The 23766-nt window shown below is 49.1% G+C and overlaps 2 protein-coding genes across 3 annotated transcripts in view; both read left to right on the top strand.

The window, feature by feature from the left end:
• KDM4B (lysine demethylase 4B) overlaps positions 1 to 23766 on the top strand; it is a 187789-nt gene that overhangs the window by 124785 nt on the left and 39238 nt on the right. For both annotated transcript variants that reach the window (XM_084825635.1, XM_084825637.1), the window contains exons 9-11: positions 783 to 979; positions 7249 to 7406; positions 15650 to 16143. In XM_084825635.1, coding sequence (XP_084681761.1) covers positions 783 to 979; positions 7249 to 7406; positions 15650 to 16143 — 849 coding nt within the window. The remainder of the gene's footprint in view (positions 1 to 782; positions 980 to 7248; positions 7407 to 15649; positions 16144 to 23766) is intronic.
• LOC146333499 (uncharacterized) lies at positions 19117 to 21290 on the top strand. Its single transcript, XM_084825638.1, has 2 exons — positions 19117 to 19235; positions 20674 to 21290. The coding sequence occupies exons 1-2, from the start codon at positions 19224 to 19226 to the stop codon at positions 20977 to 20979; spliced, it is 318 nt and encodes a 105-aa protein (XP_084681764.1). The 5' UTR covers positions 19117 to 19223; the 3' UTR covers positions 20980 to 21290.

Here is a 23766-nt window from a genome sequence, read left to right as displayed (position 1 = left end):
CTGCTCAAGCTAGAGTTTCTGAACTGCCTTCAATGGCAGCCCCATGTATAGCACGTTACAGTAGTCCAGCCTGGACGTGACTAGTGCGTGGCTAACTGAGGCAAGGTCTGTCCTCTCTGGGTAGGGCTGCGGTTGGTGCACCAGCCTAAGCTGGTGAAAAGCGCTCCTGGACACCGCAGCCTGGGCTTCCCCAGTTAGCGCAGAGTCCAGGAGGACCCCCAGACTGCGCACTTGGTCTTCCACTGCAACCCCGGCCAAGACCAGTTGCAAACCTCCATTCGAAGTAGTTGGTTTCCCAGCCCACAGTACCTCCATCTTGCCTGGATTCAGCTACGGCTGGTTCACCCTCATCCGTCCCAAAACAGCCTCCAGGCACTCCTCCCCTTGCCTCCTCTGCCCTGCCTCTACTTCCCTCCTGTCTGGTGGACCTGCTTTCCTCACCTTTCCAGACCCCCATCCTCCCTGCCTTGTGCTTCAGCCCTTCACCTCTCTCTCTTTTTTTCTTTTTTCTGCAGTCTGCCTATACCCTGGGCTGAGATGCTGGCAAGGTTTTCTTATCCCACTCAGCCTGCCAGTTTCCACTCAGAAATGACGTTGCTTGTCAATATTCTGTGGCTTTCACTCCTTGCCAGCAGTGCTTGTGCCTCTTCAGAAGTACCAGAGGGGTTTGGAGGTGACGGGCAGCCAGTTTGGGGCTATTATATAATTCCTATGGCAAATCCCCCCCCCCCCCGGCCTTCCTTGTAGCATGGACTGATGGGTACCTGGAATGTGTTTTTCAGTGCACGTGCCGGAAAGACACAGTGAAGATCTCTATGGATGTTTTTGTGCGGGTCCTGCAACCTGAGCGGTACGACTTATGGAAGCAAGGGAAGGACATCACTGCCTTGGACCACATGAAACCGACGGCTTTAACCAGCCCGGAGCTGGAAGCCTGGAATCAGACGAAAGATGCCTTGAAAGCCAAGATGCTCCGCAGGTAAGAGACTCCTTTGTGCCTCCTTTCTTCCTGCTCAATTAGAATGCCCAAAGCTGCTCTGATAACTGCACCAGTCAGGAAGAAAGCGGAGTCTGGATGTCACCTCTCACCTGTCGGAGAACAGCCCTGTCCCCTGCAGAAAGGGAGATTGTGTCCTGTTTGGAAGGCGGGACGAAGGAGGCCTGATGAATGGAAGTGGGAAATGCAGTCTTGTGCAGTGCAATGTGGTAAGATGTCTCCCCGCCCTGCCCCCCAGATCTCCCCAGGAGTACCTGACATAGTTTCTTTTTGTTTGTGTGAATGCTGCCTTTGAAGGCCTCCCTCCTACTCCCTGCAGACAGAGGTTTGTCTTTCAACAACCACGGTAGCATCGTTGTGCCATGGAAAGCACGCAGCAACTTTGCAGGGATCTTCTGTGCCAACCTTTAAAAGCTCTGCAGTGATGAGCTTTTATATAAAATGGCTGCCTAATTGGATTTTGCTCTCAATTAGACAGCGTTCTGTGTTGGAAGAGAGCGAGCATGCTTGGCCTGCATTCTGAGCTGACACCCAATTTATGACTGTTGAATATACAGCCTCTGATGGTTCTTTCCCATCCTCCCCTTCCAGGAAAGCTCCTCATCTTTCTCTCGCAGATCCTTTCATAATTTTGAAATGCCCCTGTCAGGTCATTTAACACTGACATGTCTGACTTGCGCTGTGCTCACTTGCTCTTGCGTTTTTGGATGGCTGTCAAGTGTCAGGCTTATTTGCCACACTGGATTTATTATATCGCTCAGGATTCAGTTTGCAGAATCCTACTTAATACAGCCAGGGCTGTATATGCATTCTCCACTTATGTACAATTCATGAAAGCATGGAATTGACTTAATCTGTCACAGACTTTAACATCCTAAGAAGTTCCCCTCCCCTCCGGTTTAGCAGAGGTTTCATTATTTCGCATTAAAAAAAAGTTTCTAGTCCTTACTGTTGAAGAGAAAAGCTTGGAATTCCTTCATGCCATTCTCCTCTCTCCATTCCACTCTCTTTGCCCCTTTACTCCCACAGTGCTGTCTGGCTGAAAGGCCACGCCAAGGTCCTGCGTCTTGTAATGCTTTTTTTAACAGCATGGGAGCAGTTTCCATACATCCATCGCAGCGAGGACAAGTCTTTGCTTTGTCACCTGATGGTTCAGCACTGACTGGGGATAGACAAGGCATCCCTGTGGTCATCTCGATAGGGTCCTAAACTCTGCCTTGTTCTCCTTGGGGCCGACCTTCCCCCATTCTGGTTGTCTCTGGAGGTGGAACCTTCCTCCGCTTTTGGTTCCAAGTCTCCCGGCAAGCCCAGCAAAGGTCCCTTTGCTCCTTGTCCTCTCCTCAGAGGTCTGCCTGAGCAGGATAAGTGCACACCTTTATTTTTATAATTCCATTATTTCCCAAAGACTCACTATCCAACCAGAACAGGCCTGTCCACCAAAGAGAGTGCTCAGATGCTGTCCTTTGTTAGCCTTTTTAGGCTGGTCACTAAGCCACCTGAGTTTGTTTCTTCTGGGGCTTTCTCAGAGCTGAGGGGTTTTTCCAGCATGGACAGGAACCTTCTTGCCATCCCATACTATTTGCGGTTTACTGAAAGTGGGGGAGCTACAGAGAGGGTCCCATCTAGCCTGGGAAGACCATGGACAGATGCACATCAAAAGCATTCAGAGATAACGGAGCTGTAGTTCTCATGATCCTTGGATGCTCCACATCCACACAACAGCATGTGACGCCTCAGGCCTTCCTGGTCTCACTGGGGCCCTATTTGTTGCCCCCTCCCTGGAAGCAGTGCAAAGTGGGGTCGACAGGGAGGGCTCTGTCTATGCAACATGGACAGGGAGGGTGGTGCACAGGCTTCAGGGAAGCTTTGAGGCGCCCAGAAGGCTGTATACTTTAATCATTTTTGTAATTAATGCTTAAAAAATCATTTAGGACTTCTGGAGGTTATCCCTTTAGAAGTCCTTTTTAAAAAAGGATTAATTGGAAATCGGATCTTTGACCTAAATGGTCTCACTGCAGTGGAAATATACTCATTGGTGGGGTACAAATGTTGTCCCCCCCCCCCAAACTCTCGGCCTTTCCTTGTACGTTTTGCCCTCCACGTCCTCTTATCTTGGTAGTGCTCTATTGGGTCATTTGTCAACAAAGACATTACCACACAGCTGGTGCACACACTCACACCCTCTCTGCAGCACTTGCACTCTGTGCAAATGGAGGCGGGGGTCAGTCTCCAAGTCGTTGTCCTGAATTGTGTGCTCAGGCCAGCGGAGCTCTGCATGCTAGATCATGCTTCCATCACTGAGCTCTACAAATTAATCACCATGGCGATCTCGCTGTCATGGCCAACATTTTTTTCTTACATTTCTCTACTTCCTTCAGTCCTCACCACCAGCCCTCTCTTTCCAAAAGTGCCTTCTGGTATTAAACTGAAAGACATTTTCTCTGCTCTGGCAGGCCTCTGCTGCACAAGCAATACCATTCTTCTCCTTGAAAACCTTGTTAACTCTAAATCAGCAATCCTATCATGTCTGCTCCCAGCAGCAGCGTAGAGGATAGCTGGTTGGAGATCCTGTTTTCAAGTTGTCTTTAATATTCCGTTCTCCTTCCCTGGCAGGGCACGTTGGCTCTTGTGTGAGCTCAGCATGATGTGCTGGGAACCGGGGGTAGAAGTATCTCAGGCTACCTGGGTGCCCGGGCTGCTGCTTCTGAACAGGTTTTTCCTTCCTTGTGCAATCCTGGTGCCGGACGACTTGATACTGCGAGCTCCTTGAAAATGTATGTTGGCACCTGAGCATTTTGAAATACTTTTCCATCTCTGCAGGAGCTGTTTGCCGTGGTGCCCTTGATCCTCATTTGCTGAGTGTGTTGCTGATTTCGTCCCCAAATCTGCCTAGCTTAGTGAAGCTGTTGGCTTGACACGGCTGCTATTTACATAACAACTAATGGATTGTGGCTAAAGCTAATTGGTCAACAAGAGCGGCTTGTCAATAGAGAGTAGTGATCCCATTACACAAAGTTCCATTGGATTAGAAGGTTTTTAGAAATGGCTTCTGGGCCAGGAGATGCAAAACAGTGTGTGTGTGTGTGTGTGTGTGTGTGAGTGAGAAAGAGAGAGAGAGAGAGACCTCTTCCTCCCTGCAACTCCCAGACAAGCTTGCATTAAGAGGAGACGTTTTGTTTCTTCCTTATGTTTATATCCCACTTGTCTTACCTGACTGAACTCAAGGCGGCATACCGGGGGTGGGGGGCAGAGAGGACCAGATCCAAGCACTGACCAGATCCAGCCTTTCCTGGCTTCCACAAGGTTGCCCCTTCACTGCCTTCAGGCCATGGGAAGGTTCAGTTGAACTGCCTGACCAATCGGAGGGCTGGGCTGTGGGACCATTCTGGCAGCGGAGGAGGCTTTTGCCTCTGCATCTCATCGGTTTAACCGAAAAGGCATTTCTTGGCTTCTTTGACTTGACGGTGAAGATGTAGAGTGAAGCTGCGGTCCGACTGCATGGAAGGATCCTGGCAATAACCTGCCTTGCTGGTACCTTGTACTCTTTCAGCAAAGTACAGGTCCTGTTCATGTTGAGGGGGTTGATAGAGAAGCCATCCGTGGTGGATTGAACTTGCAGGAGAGAACTTGCAGGCTCTCTCCTGCTTGTCGGGGTCAAGCAGGAGAGAGCCGGAGCACCACCTGCACCACGCCCTCCTCTTCTTTTACTGCACAACCCACAGCCAGCTTCTTCACAGGCTGTAGAGCTGATGTCCAGACCTGGGCCATTGGGTTGTTCAGGGGCTAAGCTGCCCAGCAGTCAGCCCAGTGACAGAGCCAGCCGCGGTGGTGCGGTAAAAGCGGAAGAGGCCGCTGTGCTGCAGGCAGTGCTCTCGCTTTCGTGCTGAACGACTCACTGGCTTTTGAACTGGTGGGCTGTCGTTACCTGCAGGCCAGGTCAGTGCCTGAGAGGGTCTGTGGTTAGTGATTGGGGCGTTGGCTGCTTCACCCCCTTCTCCTTCAGCCAAGATGCTCTGGCCAGATTCTCCAGTAGTCTTGTCCTCCACATCACTGTCAGATGAGATGGGTGTAGAAACCAGGATCATGAGGCGAGGCAACTTTATTAGGGTGGGGCGTGCCTCGGAAACTCCCGCCTTTAGGGATGGGGTTAAATTGCCTGCAATTGGCTCCCAAAGTTTTTTATAAGTAATAACTGCAAAAGCAGTGCTTTTGTCCACTAAAAATAGCCCCCAAGTGTTTGGCTGTTAATTGCGACACCGTGCCACTTCCCTCTTCCCTCCTGAGGAAGCGTTACAGTTTCCCTCGGATCACAGCGAAACAGAATTCCAAGCTTTCTGGGTTCTGGTGGTGTGTTTGTGGTAATGAATTGTCTTGGAGGTGTGAAGTAAACATCCACACTTGGAGAGAGTGACCATATGGCTCAAATCTAGTGATTCCTCTGCTTGTGTCTGTCTTTTCCTATTGTTGGCTTTTTCTGGTTGCAGGGTTTCTCCCCCCCCCCATAGGTTGGTTTGTTGTCTCATTAAAAGGCCCTGTTAACTACGTTCTGCTGTGACAGAATTAATGTAGCCCACCCCCACCACAGACAGGCTGCAAAAGCTGGGGAAGTGAGATTTTTGCTTTTGGTATCTCTTGGCTAACTCTGTGCTGCTTTATGATACATTGGTGGGGCTGGGAAGAGGTGGGGAAGGAACCATGCCACATGGGAGCTGTTCCTTTAAAAAGAAGAATTTCAGAGCGCTAAAAATGGTGGCATGCAGGAGAGGTACATGGAGTGGACTGAAAGCAGCAGGAAGCAACTCAATTAGCAGCGAAGCGGTGGCTTTGCACATCCATCCACACATGTACATACATATGCCTCAGTGTACACAGACAGATGCTGGTAACTCTCGCTTCCGAGATACATTTTTGAACCCAGATTCTGTCATCCTTTGGAAGGGTATTTCTTACAAACGCAGTTGTGTTGTCTCTTGACTGTCTGCCTCTGTATGTGGGAAACCTGATCTGTCAGGAAACACACTGAAGGAAAGGTACAGTCGTTTCCCTACCAGAATGACAGGCTTGTGGCTGTATGTGGCTGCTGCACAAGGAGTTGGAGGGAAAGACGGAAAGACCCTGTACTGAGCTCTGGGGCTGCAATTCATGCTTTTGGAGCTGAAATCTCTTTTTTAAACGTATGGCTCTTTTTCCCTATGTCATTTTTTTAAAAAATCGGAAATAGTCTCCCAAATGTGTATATTAGGATGCTCTGGGCCTTTATTTCTAGCCGGTAATTCATCACTAGTATGACCCTGAGGTTGGGTCACCCTGGATTGAACCATATTCTGCTCTGACTACTAAAATATGCCGTCTTTTCTGTCTTCATGCGCACAGGTGAACGGACCCGTGTTACAAATCTCAGCTCTCTCTCCCTCTTCAGCTCACCTGCCACGCATGGCTGAGAGCAGGGCACTTAGCTGGTGGACCTGCATGGTTGTCCAGTTCTGATCTGTTCACACTTTACCACGATGGGTCATGTCTTGCTATGGAAAGGGTATGGCGTGTGGCATTTGTTGATGTTGGCTTTGCCCACACACAGTGTGGCCTGTTAATTCTCCAGCCACAGGATAGAGGAGCTGTCGCTCGAGAACATAACAGGAGCCTTTGAGTTCCAGCCAAGCTTCTCCAGAACGGGCAGAGGGCAACTCCAGGGCACTAGCCATTGGAAGCTCAAGAAGTGGTCACTTTCAAGGATTTGGATGCTAGGAGAGGAGGTGCAAAGCTCAAAGGGGGATCCTGACATGAGGCCCCCTTGCGACCCTATGCTTACATCTGAATTTCCCAGCTCTGCGAGTAAGGAGCCAGGCCACTGTTATAAGGCTGCAGAAATTCTGGGTCAGGATGGAACAGCTGACTCCTGATCTCTTTGTTGCCTTAACTGCCCAAGTCTCTGCAGTGCATTCCAAAGAGCGAAAGCATTAACTACAAATAGAATTGCAGGGGGGTCCTTTGGGCGCACTAGAGCGACCACCTTTTGTGCCTGCTGTGAGTCCTGTGAAGACCTTCTTTTTGTGTTTGCCTTGGCCTGCTGTTGGCTCAAGATACCAGGTTTGGCATCCTAATTTCTCCTTTCCCAAAAGTTGTTGTGAGCTTCCCAACCAGGCTTTTTTTTTTTTTTTTTTTTGCGAGATGCAAACAATGGCTTCTTTCCCTCAGCCACCGGCCGTTCCTTTTATGAGATCTTGAAATTTTCTCTCCCATCCCCAATCCAGGGCAAACAGGAAACGGAGCCAACCCCGAAGGCATAAAACGCAGGATCAGAAGTTGCTTGGGGATGTCATGGCGATGGAGACTGCCTTGGGTGAGGGGAAAGAGAAGGAGGATCAGAGGAGAGTACCAAGCTTGGATGAAGAGGAGAAAAGCAAAGAGGGTAAGGTCATGGCTCTGTGCTTGCCATGCTTCTGCGGGTAATGCCAGAGACATGGTAGAACTCCACATCATGAACATCTCAGCTCTCATTAAAAACATTCCTTACCCCTAGAATATTTCATCACCACCACCACCACCACATAGCATGTATAGAGCATGTTCCTAAATGTGACATAAACGTGCTAAGCTAGGTGAGACTATATTTCTACCCTGCCTTTCAGCCAAGATTGCTTCCCAAAGCAACATATAGTTATATTGCATGCAAAGGTTCAATATAAATAGGAATGTGTTGAGGGGTGGGGGCGGGCATATTCCCTTTTGGCCCCTGGCAGTTAATGCCACAGCCCAGATTCCAGGCTCTTCCATCCAGAGGGAGAGTGTAGAAGGAGCAATTTACAACTTGCAAATGGTAAAAAAAAAAAAAAAAAAAAAAGTGCGCACACCCTCCCCAGTTGATCTGTAGAGTCTTCAAAATACAGCCATGTGAAACGAATATATGCCAACTTAGACCACTGGTGTGTCCGACAGGCAGCAGCCCTGGGGTCCCCTTTCTTAGGGATGTTGGGAACAGATCCTTCTATGTGCCAAGCATGTGTCCTGCCTTTGAGCTGTAGCCCAAGCAACGCCAGTGCTGAACATGATGTGTTTTTTTTAGTGACATTTGTGTTCTGTTTCTCCATCCAAATAGGAAGCTTAAAGGGGATTGTGATCTAAGAGCCATTTGCATACAACAGAAACAGGATAAATTTGACTGTGTACGTGTGAAGGGGTGGGGGGTGGGGGAAGTCCTGGCAAAATTTCAGTAGCAGAAGCAGTATAAATAGTACAGCATAAATGCATGCAGATATACTCAGATCGTATGATTTTTTTCCCCACAGATGGGAATTTGGTTTTTCTTAGTATATAGTCTGGTACAAAGTTTGAGTTCTTTTTAGCTTACAATAAAGTCCTTGGGAATGGGCCGTTGGAGCTCTAAGGGGATGAAACTGTGGCGTGCTTATTTTCTCCAGAATGTATTTGTGAAATGCTTGTTGGGCATTGTTTGTTCTAGTGGGAGAGAGACGGGACCTCTTTGCCAGTGTGAAATCTCCCCTCATTTACAACAGCCAATTACTTTTTAAATCCTTTCGTCAAGAATTCAGCCCGAAATAGCTTTCTTGACAGGAAAAGCTTTCTTTTTCTTTGGTAAAAGATACACATTTTTCTTAATGATCGCATAATATATGGAATCTCTTCCTCCTTGTTTTAATGAAAGGTCTACCTATACATAAGAGAAGCTTATTATGGGCATTCACAAAGGGCACACTTTTGATGATGATGATAAGTAATAATAACCAATAATGCTTTAATTATTCATCATATTAATCATCATCATAATTTCCTTATTTATATATCACGTTCCTCTACTAAAAGTATCCAGAATGGAAGTACAACGTAATCATAAAACCATATAATATAACCAGTAAAAAGTACAAATACTACAACCTATGTCTAAAAGCAATAACAAAGAACATAACGCAACCAAGACCTCAAAACAAAGCCAACACATAATACAAAAACAGCAGCAGCAGACCCAATCCGATGCGAGTTATAAGCTGTCAAACATTTGGCAGCTTAGGAAAAAGTTGGGTGGTGAAATACATCTATGTTTGCAGTTTCTCTGACTGGTCAAAAGGGAATCAGGGTTTAGCCACTCTCCCTGGCTCTGAGAGGGTGAGGAGCACATCCCATAGACATTTTGCCTAGCCCCCAATTCCTTGACTTGGAATGTGCCTTTCTTCTTTCTTCATTGTCTTACAGATGCAAGTGTCACGTACAACACGGGCCAGCGCAATATGTTTTTTTTCCTTGAGAAGGCTTCCCTCAAATACAATTCATTCCCTCAAATACAATACAAATAATAACTGGCAATTTTTGGCTCATGGCTACAGATGGAATCTTACAAGTGTATGACCAATGCTTATGAAATCTTAGAAGCTATATGGGGGCATAAGCAGGTTTCCAGTAGTCAAGGGGTGCTGCTTTTATGGTCTGCATAGCTCATTGGTTTTCCCAGTGGCTAGCAGAAGTATAATAAGCAAATTTGCAGATCTTTTCCCCACTAAGTTTGAGTTTCTTTGGCAAAGGTTCTGCACCAGTAATTCCCATACTCTGTGTTGAGGGACAGTAGTGTGCTGTGAAAAACACATTATATTAAGTCTCCTGAGAGCCCGAAGTCCTGCTGAGCACATGGGGGAATTAGAACATCTGACTAGGGCTAGTATTTCTGCTTAATCCTTGTTAATTTACAGATAGATTTTGATTCTTTCAGAATTAGTTTTTGATGAGCTTCCTTTGGCACTTTTGAAAAGTGTAGTGGCGAGGTTAAAAAAATAAAACTCTAAACTGCTGTGCTTTAATGGAGATCCAACTGCATCCCCCTTTTTTCTGTGAACAGCCAGTTCCAAGCCAGTAACTCATTTTTAGCAGGTTCATGCAGGACCACAAACGCAGTTTACTGACTCCTCTTGCTCCTACATCTTGTTAGGCCCTTTTGTTCTCCTTGAGCAAGATAAGGAGGTGGCAGGCCATTGGTGTGTGGCGAAGGAGTTGCACAACCCAAGCGAGTTACTCCCTGCTGCTCCATCTCAAAAGAACCAGCCACACGTTGAGCAGTCCTCCCCTGGCTTCTGTATGAGCCCCAATAGTTACAGCACGAAATAAATGGCCTGAAAAATGTCGACGTCTCCTGGGGGGATGAGAGAGAAGTGGCGCGGGCAGCGTCGAGGAGCCTTGAGAAAAGAAGAAGGGAGAGATGGATTGTAGTGTTCGAGATGAGCAGCTTTTAAAGGAGAGTGGAGCCCTGCTACAGGGCAGCCACTGAGCTGCCACCATCAGTAGGATGGAGACTCTGTTCGCAGGGAAGCGTGAACTTTGTGCCTGAGCAGGTTTGGGGGGTGTCAGCCGGGGCTCAGCTGTTTTTTCTTGATGTTGAAACCTTAGGAACTCCTGTTTGTTCTTCATGAGCTCTGGGATAATAGAGAGCTAGCATTTTCTTCATCAAGCTCTAACTCAGGCTTATAAGTAACTGTACCACCACCACCACCCCCGAACTCCCCCCCCTTAATTCTTTTGAACTTTTATTTCATTACTATACTATTCACCACCACTTTCCTGCCAGTGCACTGTCTTTCAATTCTTACCAAAGGCTTGATTTACATGTGCATATTAATCCATCGCCAATCAGACAACAACAACAACAACAGGGAGGTTGTTTTTTAAAAAAAATTGCCTTCGAACACCGTTCTTTTTAATGGAGGCTGGCCACGTGTGCAACGACCAGTCATCAGGTATACAGAAATGAAGCTGCATGAATCAGCCTTTGGAAAGGAGTTAGGAGTCCAGGCTGTGCGCCAAAACAGGAAGGGGCCTGCTTGCCCCCTAGGAAGTAGAGGAAGGGAGAACCCTGCCTGAGAGGAGCCCTACTGGATCAGACTTAACAGGCCATCTAGACCAGCATTTTGCTTCCCACACTGACCAGCCAGATGCCCCTGGGAGACCCACAAGCAGCAACATGGTGGCAAAATGCCCTTTCCTGTAGTTGTTCCTAGCAGCTGGTGTTCAGTGGCATACCGCTGCCAAACCTGGCACACAGCCGTCATGACTGGTAGCCCTTCACTACGACATGTTCCCTTGACTTGAACAGTTGAAGGCCTTCTTAGTGAGTGATGGTGTCTTGTACATAGGCTGTATGGTGTAGCAGTCAGAGTGTTGGACTGGGACTCGGGGAGTCTTGGTTCTAGTCCCTGCTCGGCCATGAAGCTCACCGGGTGACTTTGGGCTGGTCCGAGACTCAGACTAACTCGCCTCACAGGCTTGTTATGAAGATAAAATGGAGAGGGGGAGTACCATGTAAGCTGCCTCGGGTTCCTTGTGAGGGGGGAAAAGGCAGGGTATAAATGTAATTAAAAAAAAAAAAAAGTGTGTGGCGTGGTTGTGTTTTGGCACCTGTGAATAAACCCTAGCATTTGTTCAGACGACAGTACTGAGGACGGCGCCTTCGGAGCCCCCGTGGCTCTGAAGAAGCGAGGCTGAGCTGGCCTCGCGGCGGAGGCACATCATCACCATCACGGTATTTATTCAGTGCCTAAACATAGGAGGCCTGGCACAGGACGTTCAAGGCGACGAACCCCCAGTTGCAGGCTTGCCATTTAAAAGGGGCAAAGGGAAAAGAGAAGGGAAATATGGGGGAACTTGAGATGCTTCCCTACTCCTCTCAGCCCATTGGAGAGCAATTGAGTTGGCTGTGTTGGCTGTGTTCCCCCAGGTGCTCAGGTTTGGAAGGCCTTCGGGAGGGATACACCGATGTGTGGGTCCCTTGGACAGTCTTTTTGATGTAGCTCGCGATCGCTTCCCTTGTACAGATTTAAGGAGGAGGACTGAGGCAGAGGGAGTGGAGGAAGGGCTTGCAGCTTAGCAAAGCTTACCACACAGTGAATCCGTGGCTGAGGAAGGATCCCAGCAGCAAGCCATGCTTCAGAGCTGGCGGCAGCATGCGTGGCTCAGCCTTGCCAAGGGATGAGGAGCTTGAGGGCCCGGATAGAGTCACACTTTGAAGCAGCAAGACCCAGGTATGGGGGAGGCCCATTCCAGATCAGGCGCAATTAGAAAAGGAATTAAGAATAGAACTGCCAATATCACACTGCCCTTAAAAAATCTATGGTGCGACCACACTTGGAGCACTGTGTACAGCTCTGGTCACCACACCTAAAAAAAGATGTTGTAGACCTGGAAAAGGTGCAGGAAAGGGCAACTAAAATAAATGATCAAGGGGCTGGAGCACCTCCCCTGTGAGAGAAGGTTGCAACAGCTGGGATTGTTCAGCTTGGAAAAAAGGGTCAGGGGAGACATGATAGAGGTCTACAAAATGATGCCTGGTGTGGAGAATGTGGATCGGGAGACACTTTTCTCCCTCTCTCATAATATTAGAACCCAGTGGGGTCCTCCCGTGAAGCTGATTGGTGGGAGATTCAGGACAGATAAAAGGAAGGGCTTCTCCACACAGCGCCTGGTCAAACTATGGAATTTGCTACCACAGGAGGTAGTGATGGCCACCAATTTGGACGGCTTTAAGAGAGGGTTGGACACATTCCTGAAGGAAAAGGCTATCAATGGCTACTTGTCCCAATGGCTATGTGCTACCTCCAGTACCAGAGGCAATGAGTCTATGTATGCCAGTTGCTGCAGAACATGGGTGGGAGGGTGCTGTTGTGCTCGTGTCCTGCTTGTGGGTTCCTGGTCGACAGCTGGTTGACCACTGTGTGAAGAGAATGCTGGACTAGGTGGACCCTAGGTCTGATCCATTAGGGCTCTTCTTATGAAGTTATGTTCTTAGGTTGTTGGCTGAATTTTGCCCACTGGTTTCCAGTTGGTGACAACTGTTGTTGCATCTTTCTCCAAGCTAAACTGCCCTTCTTTTAGCAAGCAGACTTGAGGAGCATCACACCGCTTGTGTCTTCTGAAGACTTCAAAGCAAAGCCCCATGTACCACCTGCTGTCAAATTAACCTGTTTAGAAGTCAATAAAGGGCAGCACATTGTTCTCCTTCAGTTGCTGAGGGGGTGGGAATGGGGGCAGTTCCCCCCTCCCTCCCTCGGCACACCAAATGTAAATACGATCTCACATTGTACAGCCAGGGAGAAATCCAATTTGACTTTTCATTCAATACCTTAGTTTCTCTAAGGAAATTCAATATTCGTTTCCATGCGGTGCCTCCAAAACAGCTTTATCTTGAAGCATTTCTTGCAAATATGCCCCTGACTATTTTTGGCTGGATCCCGTTACTTTTCTTCACGTTATTTTTAAATAAATGGGTGTAAATAAGTCTCTCGGGATATCAGCTTCTGGGAAATGTTGTGACAGAGGTGTCTGCCGACAAAGACTTCCGCAGGGGCAGCTTCATCTCGTTGTGGGCTTAATCATTTCATAGAGCTCCATGTTATGCCCTGGCTTATCTGATTCCCCCCACCCCCAAGTGTGTTAAGCCCTGGTAGGCTTGGCTGGCCTCTAATGCCAGCATCTCAAGATTGGGAGGTTATCTGATAAATCTTCCTGATGAGGGCTGCAATTTCCCCATTCCTCTCAGCACCCCCACCCCAAGTACCCTATTCTGAAAAGAGAGTGACCTTTTATAGGCAGAGTTGTCCAGGAATCTTGTAGGTGAAAAACAATCTCTTAAGAAACAAATTGGGGGGTGGCGTCTCGTCTATGGAACATCCATTATTTACTGTTCCTTGAACAGACCTGATAACTTTATTCATGAAGCTGGTGAGGGGGGTGGGCCAGGGGGATAAAGTTCCATTAATTCACTACAAATGTAATAAAGGAAGCTGAGGCAGCTGCTGCTGTGACCCATTTGAGGGCTGGCAGGAATTTGCGGGGGGGGGGGGGGGAGATGTCCCAGAACGCTGAGAAAGCAAGTGACGAGGTGGCAAAAAGGGGCGAGGACGTCTCTCTTATGGGGGACCCTCTGTCTAGGTGGGGAAATAACTGGGGCATCTATCTGCCCAAGGAGCATGCATGTGGTCACAAAGGTGTTTGCGAGAGTTGACAGCATGAAGATAAAAATGGATGGTGGGGTGTTTGGTAGGAAAGAGATGAGGAGCGAGGATTGAAAGAAGAACACATAGCAGTTACCAGTACCATGATGGCATTTTGTGATAGACCCCGGTTCAGTGCCTGCTTTGATTCATGTCCTGAACGGCTTCCGCCGCCGCCTTCAAAACCTTGCCGGAGAGGCTGTTTGGCAGAGATGTGATTTAGCGGGCTCTGTTTGATTCCTCATTTCCCAAGTGTTGTTTACTGCCCAGCATGCATTGGAATGAACTTTAGGAGAGGCCACTCCTGGCTCCAAGGCGGTGCTGAGCTGGGGCTCCGCTTTCGCTGTTCTTCGTGCGCTTCTTACAGTGAACCAAGGCACCTGTCTGCAAGTGGAGAACCAAACTCCAGCCATCTGGAAATAGCACATTTTTGTGTTTTTAAATAAAATCCGGGCCATGTTTCTGCCAACTATCTGCTCAGTTTTAGAACCTCTTCACAGTCATTTCTGAGATGTTGTTCATTCTCTATTCTCTCAGTAGCAAATAGTGAGAGTTCCCGTTTCTCAGCTCTCACTAGGCCACGTTTGGATACGCTGCCACTTAGTTTCTAACCAGCCCTTAATTCACATTAAGAACTCTTGTTCTGTTCAGATTGAGAGAGGAAATGAAAAGTGAGCAATGACACTTACATAAAACTGGCCTGAACTCTTGAACCATTCCCACGTGAGGATGCTACAAGAATAGGGTCATCCTTGCCCTTTCTCGGAGTGCCTCTGTTTGCCACAGGAAGGACATCTTCTCTAGAAGGCAGCGGCTGCAGCGTGCCCATCTTGAGCCTGTAGTTGTGCTTGAAGAATCGTAGGTAGTGCCTGGTGTGACTGGATTGTGCATCTGAGAGCAGAATTTGTCTCCTCTTAACTGTTTTCCTGGGATGAGCTCTTTATGTGTTTCATAGTAATAAAACTTTCACTAGTGCTACCACCGTCATCACTGAAAAGCCAGAGAGGAATGGATCAAACTCCCAATGGGGGTAATCTTTTTCTGTCAAGAACCGCATTCCTTCATGGGCAATCTGTTGGGCGGCCTGGATGCCCACAGTGGGCATAACCAACCCCTTTTCTTTCCCTCTCTCTGCCACCCCCTTTCTCCCTCCCTCTCCCTGTCCTTCCTCCCCACCCAGTAGGATGCCGTGGGAGAGACAGATTGCTCTTTCTAGAGGCCTGAACTGACAGCTTCCAGAGACCGAGGGAAAGATGCGGTTGTAGGGCTGCTGGTTGCCCACCCTTGGGTAGAGCTTCTCATCCCACTCCAGCAAAAGTAGAATAAATGGTGCAAGATGAAGCACACTCCTCCCCCACCCCCACCCCGACTAGATTTGAGTAATGTATTCAAGTCAGAGGGTTCTGCTTGTCTTGGTGTCGCGTTTAGACTGCCATGTCTCAGCATTCTGATGAATCAGCAGCCAGTCATGAGTGTTACAGATTCTTCAGTGGGTCTGTCTCTGAGTTTAAGATGGAGAAGTTTCATTTACATGTGGGGTCGTTTCCGGAGAGCTTTTGTCGGCCCTCCCATTTCTCTGGTTAAGCGGCGAGTGGAAGAAGCTAATGCAAGAGTCATTTTTTGTGGTAGCCATGTTGGACCTGACCCTCTTTCTTTGTCGAAACAGGAGAATGCAAGCCGAAGATCCGTATCCCGAAAGTAAAAGGCGAGCGGAAGAAGAAGCAGCAGCACCCCCTGCCCCAGCCTCCTCCGCTCCCATTGCACCAGCTTCTGCCGCCACTCTTGCTCCCCCAGCCGCCTCTCCAAATGCAGGAGGAAGGGCGGCAGCAGGGCCTGCCTGCGGAGCGGGGCCCCGAGGCCAAGCACACAAAGTCCTCCTTCATGGAAGAAAGCATCCCTCCCATGCCTGCTCTCGACACCCTGTCCTCCGAAGCTCCCAGCGAGGAGGAGGAGTTGAAGCAGCGGCCCATCATCCCCATGCTCTACGTGGTTCCGCGGCGCAAGAAGACCCCGTCGGAGAAGAAGCGCCTGTCCTGCCAGGAGGTGTTTGAGCGCTTTGTCACGACGGAGCCGGTGGCCCCCCTGAATCTCAGCGTGAAAGACGAGGAGAGCGGCGAGGGGGAGAACGCGGAGGGGCCTGCTGGGCCCAGTACATTGCAGGTAGCATTCAGGGGTGGGGCCTGTGCTGTGGGCGCTTCGCAGTTAAGGAGCCAGATTGGGGATCTCGAGGGTTTCCCCATGCAGAGAATGCTGCTCCTTTAAAGCCACGCACACCCCCCAGCTCCAAGCTCAGTGGGCAGGGAGCAGCACCGCTGTGTCCCAAATGGGTGGGAGGCCCAGCGAGATGCCGTCTGTTTCTGCCAGACCGTTTCATGGGCAGGATGGGATGGTGTCTCTACATCAGCCTTTCCTAACTTGGTGCCCTCCAGATTTCTTGGACTACTGCTCCCAACTGGCTGGCCGGGACATGCTGGGAGTTGTACTTCCACACAACTGGAGGGCCCCAGGTGGTCAAAGGCTGCTTTGCGTAGAGCAGGGATGGCCAGCTGGTGGTCCTCCAGATGTTGGGCTGCAACTCTCATCATCCCTCACCACTGGCTAGGGCTGATGGGAGTTGCAGTCCAACTACAGGTCACCCTCACCCCGATGTAGCCAATACAACACTGCCAGCCCCAGAACTCTTCTCCCCCCACTCCCAGTTTGCCTGGACAGTTCAGGCCACAAGGCTCCCTTAAGCAGAGGGCAGGCGTGCCAACTGTCGAGCTATGCCACGCCACACTCTCCAGGAGCTGGCGCCCTCCAGATGTGCTCAACTGCAGCACCCATCAACTGGCTGGGAATGGTGGGAGTTATAGTCCAACATGTTTGGAGGGCACCAGCTTGGCGAAGGCTGCCCTACAAGATGCACTGTCCAGTCTGACCTGGGAAGAGGGTGGGAGAACTGCCCTTTCAGCCTCATGCATGACAGTCAGTCGACCTTCAGCCTTAAAGAAAACCTGGCCACCAAATATTCTCAGGGAAACTTTCTTTGATTGGGCCTTGCGAAAGTTGACCCCAGCCACCTCAGCTGCACTTGAGAATTTCTGAGCCTAGGCGAGAGTTGGCATGTTTAAAAACAGTTGGCTGGCTGCCCTCTTTTATTCCTCCTTTATTTCTTTTTGCTTAAGACCTTGGGAACTAATGGGGCCTGGTTGCAGACAGAAGAGCAGGATTTTAGATACTATGGCAGCATAAAATTTCCCTGTCTACCTTGCTGCAGTTTAAGTTGGGCTGCCTCTTCCCCAGAAAGGTCCCTGAGATCTGCTGGACAGCCAGTACTTAGGGGGCCTCACAGTGCCCCTAAGGACCAACTTAAGTTGTTGTGTCGGGGACAGTCTTGTGGGCTGCTTCCGAGGGCTGGCTTGCTTTCTTCCTGATGTGTCGCTTCCCACCTCCCCCCTCCCCTCCCCTCCCCTCCGCTCATCTCAGTCTCTCTTCCCTGCCCTTAGAGCTGTAGGTACAGTTCATATCGGTTGGAATTGCTAGTCCCTGTCGTTCGGCTGGGAACTGGGGAGGGCCCTGCTCCAAAGGATCTGGTGTGCTGAAATGGTGCTCCTGGCCTTGTCTGAGCTAGCATGTGGGCAGCATCAGCAGTGGTGTGGGACAAACCCATCCTTCAACAGAACAGTCCTGTTTTCCATGAGGAGCAGTGCAGTGTTGGGACATCCCATGGTGCTGCTGTTGCAACGTGCTGCAGATTCCGGAGTTGTGCCTGGTTGCGTGGATTTGTTGTGTGTTCTTTCAGCTCACGGACTTCCACTGGTGTGGACACAACTCCAGTTCTAGGCTTCCAAGACCCCCCGATTAGGGTGATAAGGCTTCTGTTGTTGTTTGTAGTTTCCAAATAAACTTGGCAGAGAGAAACATCTGGAAAACACTCCACTGCCTTCCTGTAGCATTTTAAAAACATTTTTCACAGTACGGTCTTCTGCTGTATTAGCATCAGTGCAACCCTGTGAAAGACGTCACTACTGATCCCATTTTCGTCATGGGGAACTGAGTCGGCAAGTGTGCGCAGTGAGTGCATGGTGGAGGGCAGACTTGAACCCCAAGTACAACCTTCTGTTCACTGGAACACCCAGGTTCTGTGATGAGGTCCCCTTTTAGGAACACCATTTATTCTTCCATTTGAAAGGTGCAAGGTTGGTCACCTGTTGGCATGTGGAAGGTTTGTGAACACCGTACTTTCAGCTGATCCATCCCCAAACTCTAATTACTTCCCCCTGAGTTTAATCCAGATATGAAAACAGCCATCTGTCTGGCCACCTGTGGGGACTAAGAATTGCCCTCAGGTGACTAGGCAGGGCAGCTTAGTTGGTTCTCTTTCCTTCAGCCCATCCAAGTACAAAAAGGCTGGCCAAACTTTTTGTGGGCTTGCTTGCAAGGCTGGCTTAACATGTCAGAAGAAAATAACTTTTTGCTTCTTAGCTTGTGGGCATATCGCTTTCCTTCTGATGTGTGTGATTCAGTGTCTTGTGGCCCAACAGAAGGAATGATGCCTACCTCAGTGGGGTAATTCGCATATGCAATTCCAAAAGTTGGAAATAGCAAGGGACCTCTTAGAAATGAAATTATAGCAAATAGGAAATTTGCAACAACCCCGCTGGAAACACAGCCTGCCATGTCGGCCCTGTGTGTTTGCTGTAGGAAAATGGCAAAGAAGGGCACCTTGTTGGCTTAGTCTGCTGTCTCCTGACAGAATGGCTCTGTTCCAGGATTTTATGGCCCTGTTCCAGGAGGGTTAATATTTAAAATATTTTGTGTGTTTACCTGGAACTATACCATTTTTGCAGCCGTGTGCCTTGAACTGGGCATTTCTTCTTACTATTCCGTGCCTGTTCAGTTTCCTTTTCCTTGACTTGAAAAGGAGGAGCTTGGAAGGCTTTTGTTTTGTTTTGTTCTTAAAGGGCAGCCTGTCTACCCCCTTGTAAATCACCCGATGATTTTGTCATCCTTGGATGTTGGGAAGGCCTTTTTAATTTGGCAGCAGTACAGTACGGGTTTGGCACAGAGGCTGTGAATTCCCCAGTGATAGCTCAGAAAGCACTTTATGGCTGCAGACGGTATGAGCGTGCCTATGCCATCATTTTCTAGGTTTAGAAACCTCCATGTGCTACCGGCAGTTACCGTGGGAAGGGAGGACACTTCGCAACGATCTACAAGAGAGGGTGTGCAATAGATGAACGTTGTCGATAAATTGTATGGCCGTGGCGGTGAGTTTACCACCTTCAGTCCACCTCCAGGCCAACGTGACATTGTAATTTCTCAGTAGTTTGAAATGGCTTCTTGTTGAGATGAGGGCCCATCAGCTCGCTGGGCAGGGCTGTTCTTGCCCCTCTGTGCTTCACGTCTGACTCTGTCTTTGTCCTGTTGTGCCGGCTGGCCACCCAGCCTAAGTGACTCAGTCTATTGGCCTGCAAACATCATATGTACATCTACACATGCACACACACTCTCCCAGTCCTGTGCCTGCTACCTTTTTCTCCAGGCAGAGTGGGGGCTTCTTTGGTGAAGTTGCCATCTATGCTCAAGCTATAGATCACATTGTTCCAAGAATAAACATTTTTTCATGGGCTAATAGTATTCTCAGCTGTCCCACAGCTACATTCAAGCCTTACTAGCGCAGGGTCTTTGTAATACCACATCTGAACAGCTGGCTTGCATGAGCAATGGAAGAGAAGGGAACTCTGCCATGGCTCCTGTTGGCATTCATGGACTCCATGCCCTCCCTAAAAGCCTCCTCAGGTCTTCAGCTTTCCTGCCCCAGCTTCTTCCAAAGAGATATTCTGGACTGAGGGACCCAGTGAGATCGGTCTCCACACTTCTGTTTGAGGGAGACAGGAGGGGAAGGGAACCCATCAGAATGGGGCATTTCTCCTTCATCTCCTTTATTTCCCCAGAGGTGGAGGGAGGCAGGCTGGAGACTGGGCTGAGCTGTTTCAGATTTAGGAAACTACATTATCCCACTATCTAAATTGGCCAGTGGTAGTCCGTGACCATGGGATGAATTCCCAAGAGGTGACTTACATGTTCTCCTTACAGACCAGACCTCTGTCCACGGGAAAGCAGGTGCTTTCCTAGACTCAAAAGTAGGGACATTTTGCTACCCTCAAGAACTCTTTCTCCATTCACACACACCCAGCACAGTGGCCCAGAAAATCTTATGTCTCACTTTGAAACCGGGGTTGTCTTTTGATCATATCTAGGTTTAAAGACACATACACACACACAGCCCACAAAAAACACAGAGAAAAAAAGATGCATGCATTGATTCAAAATCTACTCTTACAGCCATGATGCCTAAAAACTTAAGGGAACAAAACAGGTGCAGAGACCTCAGACCTGTAATAAGGGAGCCACTGATAGGGCAGAACTTGTCTTTAAAAGCAGCTGTAGCAGTTAACTGAGTGAAATAAACGTGAAAGAAGCCCAAGGAACCTAGGGAACCAGTGTTGCGTGTTGTCTGTTTCTCTGTGTTGCCAACTGTGCACTCTGTTCCCAGCCCCAGGAAGGTGAACAAGATTTATCTCCACTACTGCAGTGTATTGGGCTGCAGTGTGAACAGGGAGGAGTGTTTTGTCGTGAGGATTTGTTGTGGGGAGGAGGCCATTGCAAGTTCCCGTGTAAGTAACCCACCTTCACCTGTTGCAGGCAGTCCCACGCTCGGATGATATCACCTTGTGGAGGATCCCTAAAAGGGAGAGGCGGGAGTTGTTCAAGCGAGTTAGCGGCAAGCCGGCGAGATACGCTGCAGCTTTGTTCACCCGGATGGTCCCCCCGGATGAGCTGTGGAGGTGGCGAAGCGCCGTTAGCTATCGCGGGGGCAGAGGGAAGCGCGCCCTGCCCCACAACGTGGTTGCCCGCTTGCGGCACCTTTTGTACAAGCAGTACTCGGACATAGTGGCGGCCGACTGGAGAAAAATCCGGTTGAAAATCAACAAGATCCTTTGGGCATAGTGAGGCCGCCTCTAGGTGCCTCTGCCCACTCCTGAATGGCGCCAGGATGCATTTGGCTCTTCGTAGCGCCCTGTAAAGACGGGATGTTGTCTTTCTGGCCTGGGAGCTCTCCATGGCAGGCTGTGCCGGAAACCTCCAAGAAATCAGACTCTCCTGCAATGTTATAAGTGCCTGATGCCAAAGCAGAACTGTGTGTGTCCGTGTTTGTGCTGCTGGCCAGCGCATGGGCTTATTAGATGTAATGTGACCCGCTGTCTGGCTGTGAAGTGCCCGTGGCTTGTAGCCCGGCAATAAAGTTTTTTATTCAGTTTCTTCCTACCCTTGTGATCCCTTCTTTGCGTGCCCTTTTGACACCGTAGGTTATTTTGTTGTTGTTGCCGCCACTCCTTGTCTGTTTGACCTGGGGTCGTCTGGCTGAGCTTTGGAAGTACATGATCCTTAATGCCTGGCGGCCCGTGGTGGTGGTGGCAGAGGGCAGCTCTTCCAGTGTGGCGGGAAGGCCTGTAACATAAGCTTTGTCCTTGCATAAATACCCATTAACTCTTTAAAGATGGGCACTTGTTTACTCAGCTTCCCTCTGCCTTAGCGGCCCATGCAACCTTCCACTTTCTGTGCTGGCTGGCATACCAGGACCTCATGATGTTAAGGTGGTGTTCGTATTATAAGAAGGAGCAGCGGAGAAATTTGGAGGGCAAGAGGCAGATGTTTTGATCAGTTTAGGCCCAATCTTGGAAGAATGGATTTCTTGGGGGAAGGGGGGAAGTGGTTGGCAATGGAAGTGAGCTGAAACAACGTCAGCGGCCCTGGGACAAGTAACCCCATAGCCAAGAGCAAAGTAATGGTTAAATTGCCGTTTGTTGTTGTTTGTTTTCATGATCCAGTTTGCACATAATGGCAGCAAATCATGGGTTAATTACCCACAATTCACAGAGATGTGCTCCCCCTGCGAGCCACTTCCGGTTCTGTAAACAAACTCCGATTGGCCCCTACGCAGCCCATCATTCCAGGAACACACATCATGCTGACAACCTCCAATCTCACTGATTAGAGGTTGTTTACAGAAAATGGAAGCGGCTTGTGCAGAGTGCCATATATCCTGGGTTAATTAACCCACCACATGCCACTGTGATGTGTGAACAGCCCCCATGTGTGTTCAAATATCATGTAAGGTACCTGCAGAGAGTGGTGTACACTGTAAGGCAGGTTATAAATCTTTGAATAAATAAAGAAGAGGGCCGCTATCTTGGGTGGGCAGAGTTCCTGGTTCCATTGACAAGTGATCTCTGAATGACCCTCAAGGTAGTCAGCCACAGGCTGTAGCTGGGCTACTTGGGAATTCCTTGTTGATAGTGGCTATTCATTCAGGATAACAACCCCTAGAAGACAGAACAGAACAGAAGATGCAGCTGAGAGTGGTTCTGCTTCTTTGTCATCACATGGCAAAGTATTTTATATTTTTTAAAAATCCAAATAACCACAAAAGAATTACAGGGCTGCCTCACCTTCAGATGGGGTTTTTCAAAACCAAGAAGAAAAAATACCAAGCCTCTCTCCCCCAGTGTATGATGTTCTCCTTCAAGATGGGCCTTGTTCTCACAAACAGAAGGTTGGGTGTGAAACTTGTGCGCTGTCTTGCCACCGCATAAGATGGATAAAAATGAAAAACCTCTTTCTCCCCTCAGTGCTGCCCAAAGAATGCAGATGATGAACATTCTCCTTTTCAGAACTGATAATTTTTAGAAGCTCCCAATTTCCAGATGCTCACTGATTGGAGAGCCTAGTGGCATTGAATCACTATTGCTAAGCAGCCCTCTCTCCCCCGTCCCCCCACCCTGACACAGCATTTCTCGCGTAATCGGCTCCACAGTTTTACGTCTGGATGGATGTGTGCATGTGTGTTTCAGAGCAGGTAGGTATGGCAACGGTGGGCACTGATCAATTCGCCATGAGTTCAAGTAGGAGCTTGAATATGACATAAGAGGAAAGGAGATGCAAGCTGGTGCGTGGGTTTGATTTCAAGTCGAAATGGGGACATTAGGTTTGTCTGGTGACATGATGAAAGCCTCCATAAATAAGAATCGTCGGGCCATGATTCCCTTGCCTGCTGATGAAATTATGGCTCTGTGCATCTTTTAATCCAGCCCACCTATACAGAGGCAGGCTGCACTGTCCCTTGAGGAGAGATGGCCTGCGTTCCCAGGAGCCATTCTGTTCTCCATGCTGGGGTCCAGAGTCTTGGAGTGCTATTTTGCCATTCAAGAAGACATTGAGGATGGTTGGGCTGTGTAATACAATTCACCACCATCTGGCATGATAGGGGAAGGGCTGTAGCTCAGTGGTAGTATTTATTTATTACGTTTCTCTCCTGCCATTTGTTCTCCAAGGAGCCCAAGGTGGCATACATGATCTCCTCTCCATGTTATCCACACAACAACCCTGTGAAATGGGTGAGGCTGTGCGTCATGGACTGGCCCAAAGTCACCCAGTGAGCTTCGTGGCTGAGTGGGGACTTGAACATGGCTCTCCCCAGCCCCACACTCTAACCACTAGACCACACAGATAGAGCCTCTGCTTTCAATGCAGAGGGTGCCAGGTTCAATCCCCAGCATCTCCAGGAAGGGCTGAGAAAGACCCCCTACTGGAACTCTTGGAGAGCCACTGGCAGATGCAGACCAGCCTTTCCCAATGTGGCACCCTCCAGATGTTTTGTTCTACGACTCCCAGAATCCCTGACCATCAGCCATGCTGGCTGGGGCTGATGGGAGTTGATGTCCAAAACACCTGGAG

This window comes from Heloderma suspectum, chromosome Z (assembly GCF_057233095.1).
Source record: "Heloderma suspectum isolate Gila_16-S chromosome Z, 16-S_ref, whole genome shotgun sequence".
Lineage (NCBI taxonomy): Eukaryota > Metazoa > Chordata > Lepidosauria > Squamata > Helodermatidae > Heloderma > Heloderma suspectum.
The sequence above is the reverse complement of the archived record's forward strand: the minus strand, read 5'-3'. Positions and strand labels throughout refer to the sequence as shown.